Source organism: Drosophila eugracilis, unplaced genomic scaffold, assembly GCF_018153835.1.
Source record: "Drosophila eugracilis isolate 14026-0451.02 unplaced genomic scaffold, ASM1815383v1 contig_1858, whole genome shotgun sequence".
NCBI classification, from domain to species: Eukaryota; Metazoa; Arthropoda; class Insecta; order Diptera; family Drosophilidae; genus Drosophila; species Drosophila eugracilis.
The window spans coordinates 570,377-582,322 of record NW_024572708.1 but is presented as its reverse complement, the minus strand read 5'-3'; the positions used below and the strand labels follow the sequence as shown (position 1 = coordinate 582,322).

Below are 11,946 nucleotides of genomic sequence, written 5' to 3'. Positions count from 1 at the left end.
TCATTCAAATTGCCACAGACACACACACAGAGGAACACAAGAAGGAGAGAAAGAAGAAAAGAGCAAGGAAAACCCGAGGCGCACTTCAAAATGTTGTGTTGAGAGGGGTGGGGCTGGAGGTGGTTAACCGTGGGCGTGGTGACCGTTGACGTTGGCTTTTGGCTAATTTGCAATTGAAATGCCCAAATTCTGTGGGCTGGCCGCATTACGCATACGCCGTGTGGCTCTGTCTGTGGCTGCGTGGCAAAGGCTCCTTAAACTTCCCATCCTCAACACCATCCATCTTCGTTCCCCTACATTCACATCCTTGCCCATTCGGCTGACAAATGCCACAGGGGCACGTGAGGTGGTGGTCGGTCAAGTTGGCCAAGGTAAATGAATCCTGCAATTGCCGCCAATGGCTAAGAAGATTTCTTTTTTTGTTTAAATATTAAAGGAAAGACTTTGTTTATGATTACAAAGATAAGACTAGGGAATATTAATATTAAATTGCGACTAATTTGGTTATTGTTTAGCTTAGATATGATGATAGTCTTTAGATCTGACCATCTCTTTTGTTATTGATTCAAATATCATCCCTGAGAACTACGATCTTCAGGGCCTTTGCCTCCTTTGGGTTTCTGCATCAGCTGTGTACTGGATATACTTAACTCCCAAGCGCTCTCCTTCTTTACAGAAACACTGTCTAGTTATTAATTAAAACGGATGAATGAAGAATAGTAACTACTATAGTTACTATCATCATCCTCCGTATTAATTAACTACCAGAAAGTGGACCGTATAGAAGATGAGGGTTTAGGAGTTCAATGTATCCAAAACAAACCAATCGAAACAGAGAAAATTCTGTTGGTTGAGTTTTGTATGAAACTGGACGTTGCCTTGTAAAGAAAATGATAGAACAAGTTGGGAATTATAGGATAGAAATGGATGGATAGCAGTTCTGTAAGTTCTTTAGCGATAGATGGCGCTTTTTATTAGAGAGTCAGCTAGTTTTTGGTTTTAATTCTTTTTGATGCACTTCTTTAAGAAGTTAGAGGTATCATAGCTAAAGCCATAACCTAATATTTTCAATTCTCAAAATAAAACCTTTTAATTTCAAGTTTTGGACAATATTTATTCGAGATTTTTATGGATTATTTTAAGATTCCTACGAATTAGCCTCCAGCCGTGATCAAAGTATACGTCGTCCCTCAGTTTAATTTCTTTACATATCCATATTCCCAAAATAAAACCTTTTAATTTCAAGTTTTGGACAATATTTATTCGGGATTTTTATGGATTATTTTAAGATTCCTACGAATTAGCCTCCAGCCGTGATCAAAGTATACGTCGTCCCTCTGGGAAGTAACTTCAATCAGTTTAATTTTTTTACATATCCAACCGAACATAAATCCATATCTTTCGGGTATGCCTCATCGGCTGTTCTTGATGTTGTCATTCTTATTCTATATACTAACTATTCTGCATAAATGTCGGCTTTCGAAAAACTTGCATTAAACGCCAGAATTTGAAATTTGGGTTTTTTGATTATAGAGCGAGCGAGCACTGCAACTGCAAGAAAAAGAATGGGAAAGATAGCAGATATATCTTGATATATATATATATATATATCGACCTACCAATTAACCGAATACCGATTTTCTTGATTTAGCCAAACGGTGTCAAAGTTCAATTTGCCGATTGTGCCACAGATTCGAGTCCATATTATCCATCGTAGAGGTAGGGAAGGAGGGAATATACCTTCCCACACACACACACACACACACAGACACAACAACAAAAGCACAAGATTTCCGGATTGTCCTGATCATCAGTTTTGTTTTAAAAAAAAAGATCTATCGGTACACCGTATATCTCGGCTAGCTGCAGTTTGATGTAGGCAACCACGCCAGTTGGACAATAGGCCATACCCTCCGATAGGGTTATCCATTTGGCATTCATTTCACCGGCATATACTACATGCAAATAGACGTTCCCTTCGAATAGTACATGACTGATAATGCCCATTAGATTGCTGGTGGTGGTGGTGTTGGTGTTGCCGCCAATTCCGTTGAAGTTGCCGCTGCCATTTCCGTTTCCGTTTCCGCCTCCGTTTCCGTTTCCGCTAAAGAAGTTGCCAGAGCTGTCAATATTGCCGGTGGCATTGGCATCCGCAGTAGTTGCTGGATTCAGATTGATGACCATACTAAAAGTTATAGGTTAGAACTTCTTCAAATTGTAGTAGATTAAAATTTAGATATAGCTTAACTTACCTGACTATAAAACTATCAAAAGTGGAAAAGAAATCGGATTGGAAGCAGTTGTCGATGTGGCCTAAACCTGTTGGCCCTGTTGCAGCCTTTTGGCCTCTTTGGCCCTTGGCTGTATTGCGGTGTCCACTCTTTCGGTCCTTTTGGCTTGACTTGAACTTTGAACCTATGAATTTGGTATACTTAATCCGGTTTTGGGTTTGTTTTTTCTTCTTCTTCTTTTTCTTGATCTTTCTTTGTCTCTGTGCGATCCCAAAAGAGAAATCTGGGTATATCGTAAGGCCTCTGGTCTCTTTAGTACGTTGACAAAAAAAGAATGATCCGTTCTTCGTAGGCTTCTTCTAGTGATTAGCTTGTTGCTAATTATGATTTCTTCCCCGTTTCTTTATTGTTTAATGTTTATTGTTTTTTTTTTTTTTTTTTTTTTCGATTTTTCTTCTGAATTTTTTTTGTTTTTGTTTTTTACGTAAAACGTGTGTGTGTACGAATGTGTCTGTTGTGTGTGTTGACTGCCTAGCTGGGATTTACCAAGTCAAATACAGCCTGACAGTTGACTGACATTTAACTCAATGCCAACTGAAATTCTAAAAAAAAAAAAAAAATATATAAATTAAATTTAATATTATTTGTATGGTAAATGTCACATTCGTTGTGGTAAACAAATGATAGATTAAAAACCTTTTTTTATTTTATAAAAAATAAATTTTTATTAAAAAAGAAAAACTATTTTAATATGCAAAGTTAAATTTGAATTTTTAGACCATAATCAGCATGAAGTGCGCATTATTTATGCATTTTTAATGCCGTGAAAAGTAATAAGCTGAAAAAATACAACTAAAAACTGTAATACCCTTCATCATTTTTTTGACATGGCAACGTGGCAACCCTGGCTGCTTATGAATGCTATGCCACCACACACATATTATGTTTTTGCCTTTGCCATAAAGCGCCCAGCAAATGAACAGAACAAATAAAACTTTCACGGCAAAGTTGTTGACATGGCAGCTTCCACTGCCATCTGATTTTGCACCTTGCAATGCCTCACCTTCGTGTCCGCGCTTAGCAGCTCTTTATTTACGACAAGGCAAAGGGAAGGCAAGGCGGGGTAGGGCAGGGCAGGGCAGGGCAAGGCAAGGCAAGGCAAGGCAAGGCAGGGCAGGGCAAGTGCAGTGCGAGGAAACTGCAGTGGAGAAAAAGCAGTGTTTGGTGGAAAAGCTGGTGGAGCTGAGCTTAAGTCCTGCCAACAGGGAACCCCAAAGCAATTAAATCCCATTCGCTGTGTGAGTGTGTGTGTGAGTAGCAAATAGGATTCCCGGATGGGGGGGTTTTTTGAAAGAGGAGGAATCCTCCGGACAGAGACAAACAATCAAACGGAAATTAATTGCGGGATGTGTGAAAAGTGAAAGCCAAAAGCTGTTCGGTAAATGATTGTCGAGCAGCGAGTTTTCCCAGTTTTCTCGCCCCCGTCACCTCCTTTTTCTTTCGCTCTTAAGCCCTGATTGATAGCTAGCTTCAGGCTAGTGCATTGACTCCTACTCTCCGGGAATGCAAGCGAAAAAGCAAGAAAGTAAACAAAGAATGGAAGGTCAAAGATCAAATACTCTTTCTAGCAGTTGGTTGTGGGAAATATGGGTTTTAAGAAGGAAATTTAGGTATGGATTATGGAGTCCATAGAGTTTTTATCACCGAAAACATTGATTTTTAAATCAAATTTATAGATATTGGAAGGCAAACTCAGGAACTCTAACTTAGCTTTCATAAAAATTCCTTTACAAACTGTTTTAGAATGAAATCAGAAGTAACTCTCTTTGAAATTGATATCTTTTTGATTAAATTACAAGGTTTTAAGGAAAAACTAAAAATTAAAAAACTAAACAAGAGAAAAATTAAAAATATTCTTACGAGAGTTTTAAGGCTTATCAAACTTAAGGCCAAACTCTAACCCAAGTATCTTCTTTTTTTCTAAACAAATATCTTTAAACTTCAACCGTTTAATATTTTTCTGCCACATTTTACCCCCCACTGCTACCTTTTTTTTGTTTAAATGTTCTGCGAAAATTTTTGCCAACTCACTGAACTTATGTTAAACACAAAAATGTTCCAACTTTCATGTCATGGCATTACCAAAACCCATTGAGCCATCGGTCGAAGCTTAATTAATACATCGTTACGTGCACTTTTTGGCCAACAATGGATGAGGAGTTTGGTGCAGAGGGATGGAGTATGAGTATTATCAGAGGATGAAGAGGGAAAGGGAGTAGTGAAAAGGACAAGGCTTAGCCTTCTTTCAAATGCCGTTGTCCTCCAATCATAGAACCATAGCCATAGCTGTATCCATATCCGGATCCGGTTCATAATGAGCCGCCTCATTGGACCGGCAAGTGAGTTATGTCTTCATGAAAGATTTGACAGTTGCCTCCCAGAAGGGGAAGGAGTAGTAGCAGGGAGCAGGAAGCAGGGGTATTGCCTCGGTTACACGCCTCGGTTAACTCCAGCATCCGCTGCAACGCTCGCTGCTCCAGCCAAGCGTTTCATATTGCCACCCACAAATGCCAACTGCCACCTGCCACCTGCCACCTGCAACCTGCCATCGCCCAACTTGCAGTCGCACTCACTTCATAATGCTGTCAAGGTTGAGCGATGCTGAAATATTGAAGCCTGCCCTTTAAATATTCACGAGTTCGTGGCTTGATGGAGGGTACGAGATTGCGATTGGGTGTTGGTTGTTGGGTGTTCGCCCGAAGCCAGGTGAATGCCGCAGTGAAAACCGTCAAAATGTTGAATATTCACTTGTCTACTTAGCTGAATCTATCTTTGGACTTGGAAAGATCTTAAAAAAGTGCTCACCTTTCGATTGCAAACACTGGCGGGGTTATAGAAATGCTCAAAGTTGCTTTTTAAGATGGGAAAATATCAATTTATGAACTCTCTATACGATCTTTCTTTATCCTTTCAAGTTGATTGCTTTTTTCTTTAATAGTTTTCCAATTGACAAACAATGACAGATGATTAGTGCTGAGTAAGTTTGTTTTTATAAAGCGTTCTTACAGTGTTGGTTAAGGTGGGGCGAGAAATTAGGGTGGCCGGACTTATTGTTCTGATCTTAACAGATGTTTTTGGACTAAGAAAAAGAGCAAAATGGTTATTATTATTAAGCAAAATGTAAAGCTTTTTATACCTATTAGATAACCATGTTGGTTAAGGTTATGTTAGAAAAAAGTATGGCCAGATTTGGTATTGTAATCATTAGAGATATTGCTAGACTAAGAATGTTAAGTATTTATAAAGTAATATTACGTTACTAAAGTTTAACATTAAGTTTATATTGTTAAGTAGAATCTTAAGCTTTCTATACTCCCTAAAAATTCATCTTGATTAAGGTTAAGTCTGAATGCAGTGTTGCCAGATGTCTGACAATAATCTTAAGATATGTTTCTAGACTAAGAATGTAAAGTATTTATAATCCTTTGTGCAGTAACGTTAAGTTTGTATTATTAAGTAAAATCTTTAACTTTCTACACAACCTAAAAACTCATCTTGATTAAGGTTAAGTCAGAAAGCAGTGTGACCAGATTTCTTATTGTAATTCCAACTAATATTTTTAGACTAAGAAGGTAAAGCATTTATAAACCTTAATACAAGATGAATCTTTTTTTTTATTATTAAGTAAAATCAATAGTTAACCCTAGAAAACCATGCTGGTTAAGGTTAAGTCTGAAAACAGTGTTGCCAGATTTGTTATTAAAATCTTCACAGATATGAAGTAAAATCTTGAGCTTCCTTTAACCCTCAAAAGTTCACGTAGCTCCCAAAAAAGTGCTAGTAAAGAAAATAAAGTGTGCCCAGGGCGTTGAAAGTCGTATCATCTGCAAACTTGGCTGTGTGATTGACTTCTCGATGCAGCTTGCCAGAGGTCAAAATATACACACACACAGCCACACACACACACACTGGCGAGTTCAACGACTGAGCACTAGTATGGATGTATTTGCCGTTATACCTTTTGTTCTGGCCCTGTTTGTTGGCCAACTTACTGAAGACCAGCATCGAAAATCCAAAAACAATTCGAGTCCCGGGACCAGGGTTGCCAACATAAACAATTTATGCACAACAAGCTGGACTCTTTTGAATGGCAAAGGAAGAAAAGAAAGAAAGTAAAAAAAATAAAAAGAGAGAGATGAGGAGTAAGAGCTAGGAAGGGGAAGTCCTGGCTTGCAGTCAGCTAACTTTTAGCTTGGCTTGTTAGTTAAGCGTAAACAAGGGGCGGTAAAGTGGGTGTGGCTGTGGGCAGTCAGCGAGGGGAGGGGCAAGTGTGCGGGTCATTTGAATGCATGTTTGGATGGACAGACCTCAGCGCCATCGATGATAAGCGAGAAGTCAACACAGCGGAGTGAAAGAGGAGGGCGGGCGGGCGGTGAAGAGGAGGAGCGGAGAAAGTGGGTGGGCGGTAGGGGGATGGCTGTGTTGGTTGATAGTGGGCCGTGGTCAGTGGGGACTTTTGGTCATGTGTTTGTGAGTTTGTGGCGGCAGAGGCGCACGAGTCAACGCCAATGGTAAATATTTAGCTCTCGGCTGCACTTGAGATTAACTCGCACACAGATGCAGCAGCAATCCAGGCACTCATACATACAAATATATATAGATATATATATATATATATACATATATATATATATATATGGTGTGTGTGAAAAAGGGACAAAGGCGGAGTGAAGCAAAATACAAACACACTCAAAAGTGAAAATGGAAAAAGTTTCAATGGTTTTATCATGTTTACTTTTATTTGTGTCACTGAGTGGTTGTATAAGCCCCGGCAACCCCGTGCCCTGCAACTCTACCCTCTACCAGGGCGGGGGTCAGGGGTCAGACTCAGAGGATAAACAAACATAGACGGAGGATAGAAAGGAGGTGGAAAGCTAGGGGGGAAGGGGAAACAAAAAAAAAAAAAAAAACGTAGAAGGACTCACATAAGAAGCGTATGTTCAACACACTCGAGGGAGATCACTGGCTGCCGTGAAGTGCCCGACAAGTGACAGCACTGGATTTCGATAAGGAGCCAGGACAATGGCAGTTGTCCTTGGTCCTTGGTTCTCAGTTCTCTTTCCCATGTCCTCAGTCCTCTGTCCTCCTTTTCCTGGCTACCAACAGCTGAGCCCAGCTGAGCCATATAGAGTGAGATAGCTACAGAAACAGCTTCGGGCATCGAACTGCTAAATTCCCTGAATCCCACTCGAGTTACGCCTTTAATGCGACGCTGACCTCTCACACCAGCCTCTCCCAGCAGCCCCTTCACCCAACCAACATCCTCAGGCTCAGGAATGACTCCTGAAGCTCACCTAATCAGGTGCTAAGCTGCAGCCAGCTGGCAATAGCTGCTGCCTTCTCTTATTCACTTGGCCAAAAGGTGCAGCTATTCGTTAACCAATTTTACCGATTTCAGGCCGACCTGGCCATAAGGAACTTGATGCGACTTGCGGCTTTGCCAATTCCAAGGTTGATTGGGGATTGGTCAGGGGTTAAATTGGAGATCTTGACTGTTAAGTAAGAAGTTCAAATTTGCTGTGAATAATATTTAAAATTTGATTTAATCTTTAATATCAAAACTTTAAATTTCTAATTAATTTTGCATTTTCCAAAAGTTGACTAAACTTAGCCGGCCACTCTAATAAATTAAACTTGCCTTTCGGCCAATTGGCCTTACCATTAAGTATTCATGTGGCAACTAAATTAAGCGTTAATCGGCTTTTGGCCATTGCAGTTTACGTAATGCGTAAATTGAGCGCACTATATGTTTATATATATATCAGATTATAGCATATATATATCAGATTATAGCATATATATATATCTCAAATAACATAACAAACTTAAAAGTTAAAGACTTGAAAGATTTCCATACGAATTTTCCACATTTCCCACCCCTTTTCTCGCTCAAAAAGCACTAATTAGTAAATATCCTTGCATAGGGCTAAACTCAGGCCTCCCGCCCCTAAGTGCTGTAGTGCCACGCCCTCTGTTATATGCTGGGCCAAGTTGACTTTGGGACACATTTTGCATTGATTGGCTCTCGAGTGTTTTGCCAGCCAGCCTGTTTCCGTTCGTAGACGACCGCCATTGTTTTCCAGAACCAGGCACAGGGCCATTGTTTCGTCATGTTGAGGGTGGTTAGGGGGAGCATTGAGGGGTAACCAAGAGGTTAGAGGTCGTCAAGTGTGCGATCGGAGATAAAAACGCCCCCCATTGTTTTTATTTTTGTGGCTTTTGTTTGCGCTTTTAGCAAGTAATTAGTTTGGCATAACATTTGTCGCCCCCTTAACCAAGGGGGGACTCTCTGTTTGGATGAAGGTCAGCTGGGCTCGAGGGCAAGTATTTGATTTCGGTTATGCAAGCCTGTGGAGACTTTCTAGTTTTCTAGATTTCCCATTTGATTCCCTGAAGAGTTGGTCAGAGGTTGTTGGGAGGGGGTTAAATTTTCTTGGTTTTGGTTTTGGTTTGCAGGCAAACTACTTTTGGAGTTGGGTTTTGTGTTTAGTTTTTTCGGAAAGCTGAGCTTTTTTTATTTTTTATATTATTTTAGTTTTAAGGTGTTTAAATATATGACGAAATTAAGCAATTTTGGTAACTAGTTTACCTATTAAAATCCATTTTTATGCATATTTTTTGGAGTATTCTTTGGATTTGTCTTCAATTTTTAGATTTAATATTATACAGTACCCCCGTGAAGCCTTAAGGGGGACTACCTTGATTTAAAATTTAATATTTACAACAAAAAATGCGCAACATAGGACCACATAGCTAGCTTTTCCTATCATGGAAAACCCCATTCGAAAATGTCCCCTAGTAAAAGTGATATTATGATTGCAATCCTTCTCATCTTAGTAGATATTCCGAACTACAGATGCTAGCCCACTGAAAGGCTAACTGAATGGATATCGATCAGTGAAAAGTATATATATATATAGTACCTATTAAACGGTGTACTGTGGATGTTCTGGCACTGCAAGTATTATAGTCTTTTGCCCTCGAAACCCCCATGAACCCTGCTGAATGAAAATAAAAAAAGAACCCCCCCAAAAGCTTCAAACTCGCAATCGTTGCGAGGGGCATCGTCGCATTATTTTGTCCGTTACTATTCCACTTTTAACTGCCACACAGAGTCTTGTGTCTTTGCCCCATTTCGCCGGTTGCCTTTTGTCTCTGTCTCCCTCTCTCTCTCTCTGTCGTTGGCCCTCAGAATTTCGTAAGCGGATTTTTATATTTTTATACCATTTGAACTTTTAATGTGCGTGCTGTGCCGTGCCGTTGCCCGTTGCCCGTTGACCAGTTCGTTTTTGTCCCCTTTCGCCCCTCCCTTCCTCTTTCGCCACATTGCAGTCCAATTTATACTTTCTCCCCTGCTTTTCCGCTTTTCTACGCGCGCAATTTTCCCTCGGCCATTGGTTTTTGGCCATTGCATTAAAGTTTAAATGCCAAGCGTTGGCAATGTTGCAACGTTTCAATCAACGAGAATCCACATGGCACTTGGCTTTCTAAGATATAAAGATAGTTTTGTTTGACAACTTTGGAGTTTAGAGTGGGTTAGGTTCTTAAAGGGTCTTAAGGTTTTCTTAAGTTAAATCAAGCAACTTGTTAGTAATTAGTCAGGGAAATAGCTGGTTTTTCCAACATTTGCTATACCCCACTTAATCCAGCTTTAGCCAAAGCCACTAATAAATCAAGAACCTAAATCAAAGCCAATTATACTGCATTAGAAATAATCTAAACATGGAAATAAATTATTTAATTAAAAATCCAGCAACGTCTATTCATCATTTTGTAATTAAGCCAAGCCAAGCCATCCGCGGGCGATATTGTCAAATATTTGTGAGTTTATTAATTACACGATTTCCCTTCGCCAGATTATTATTAAATAAAATCCTCATAAATATTTAAATGTTTGTTGCGGCTTTCTTTGTATGTATTATTTTTCATTTGTTGTTTACTTTGTTTTGTTAATTAAGCGCAGGCAACTGAAACTGATTTAAATATTGAAAATATCCTTTTTGACTTTTTGACTGAGGCGCAGCGTTTACATAATTAGTTATTTACAATTTGTTAGAGGAATTTCTTTGCATTTTTCTTTATTTTCCTTTTTGATCAGTTTATACTATATCTTCTTTTTACTTCCCTATTTACTGCTTACCGCACACGGTTTTAATTGCCGAGCGTTCTTAGTTTTTCTTCTTTTCATTTTTTTTTCCCAACATTTTGCAAATTGAAATGCGCACAAAATTTAAATTGCTGTTGCATGCTTTTAGGAGGCCAGAGAATGAAGCGGTGGAGGGAGGTGGGTATGAAGGCAAACGAGAAGAGGATGATGAGTAGAACAGCAGGAGGTGCGAGGGAGAGTAACGCTGATGGCAACGGTAAAAGCCAACGTTAACGTCATCGTTAGCGGCATTTTCCAGGCGCTTGAGCACGCCATCCCACACACACACACACATATACACTCAACCATATGCACACACAACACACATAGACACACCGGAAGCAAGAGCGAGAGGCAAAATGGCAGCCTCATTTGCAGCTAGGCAAATATCGCGTATACGTCATGTTGGCGGCGCAACAATTACCGTTAGCGGCTTGTACAATTTATGTTGCATACTTGTCGACGCTGCAAACGATTCCCAATGCATTTCTCATCAGCCTGGCTTACTGCCACGCCCCGGTTTCGCCTACTTCTCTTCATCCTGCACCTCCTCCTCCTCCTCCTTCTCTTCTCAGCCAATTTAACTTGGCTAATTTGTATGTATGTATATATAACGAGTATATATACATCGTCTAGACTTGGCTTGAACATTGCCACTAAGTGCCACGCCCACGCCATGCATTTCAATTGCAACGCTTTACTACCCATAAAAACTATACAAAAAAAAAAAAAAAAACTCAGCTTACGCCCAAAGAAACTTTACGCAAAAGGATGGTGGAGAGGGGGTGGGAGTAAAAAAGTACAAAAAAAAAAAGAAGGAAAACTGTAAACATATATCCTGCAGAGCAGCGGGTCCAACCAAGTTGGTCGCCTTGGCCCAGGCCTCATTAAATTAGCATTGATAATTATTTTAAATTACTTCATTTAGTTGTGAAAAATGTTTGCGCGTTGTTGCCTCTGTTCCCCAAAGCGATTTGTTGTCGTCCCAACACTGCCACCACCCCCTTCCCCGCTTTCGCCACCCATCTGGTTTTTTGCCCCGTTTAGTTTTGTCAGATGTCCCAGGACAAGTCCGAGAAGAGGGTATGCGCAGGGGGGTTAGCAGAGTATGCAGGATAAATGGATAAAAGGATAAATGCGATATAAATCCTCGCAGTGGTAACTATTCAACGAGATTTATGGGTTTGTTATATTTTTTGGGTGCAAAATTTGTGTATTTATTTGACTAAAAATGTTTTATTATTTTAATTACAAGTTTTTTAGGGGTTATTTAAAGGGAAATATTATTTAAATTTGATTTTACAGCAGTTAATTAGTGTTTTTCGAAGTTAGTTGGGATTTTGGAAGGTTTTTTGGTAAAGAGAATTTTATTAGATATTTAAAATTAAGTCAATATATTTATTTTTAAGATTTTAGACAAGTTTTTATGATTAAAAAAGCTTTAAAATAAACAAAAAGTATTAAGAATATAAATTTAAATAGCTAAAAAATATCAAATTATCTTTTGAG

At 39.4% G+C, this 11,946-nt stretch overlaps 1 protein-coding gene across 2 annotated transcripts; it reads right to left on the bottom strand.

Moving 5' to 3' along the window:
* Positions 1 to 572: 572 nt before the first annotated feature.
* On the bottom strand, positions 573 to 5,268 carry LOC108110025. 2 transcript variants are annotated; one of them, XM_017218869.2, is made up of 4 exons: positions 5,097 to 5,268; positions 2,253 to 2,833; positions 1,620 to 2,205; positions 573 to 1,551 (listed from the first exon to the last, which is right to left on the bottom strand). In XM_017218869.2, exon 3 carries the CDS (start codon positions 2,182 to 2,184, stop codon positions 1,822 to 1,824), a length of 363 nt encoding a protein of 120 aa, XP_017074358.2. In that variant the 5' UTR covers positions 2,185 to 2,205; positions 2,253 to 2,833; positions 5,097 to 5,268; the 3' UTR covers positions 573 to 1,551; positions 1,620 to 1,821. The 2 variants fall into 2 exon arrangements, with proteins under 2 accessions (XP_017074358.2, XP_017074357.2); XM_017218868.2 differs by having other exon boundaries at positions 1,620 to 2,185; positions 5,097 to 5,253.
* Between the last annotated feature and the right edge of the window lie 6,678 nt (positions 5,269 to 11,946).

Coding starts and splice junctions, on each gene's coding strand:
- LOC108110025 (XM_017218869.2), bottom strand. CDS start 2,184: ATGGTCATCAATCTGAATCCAGCAACTACTGCGGATGCCAATGCCACC.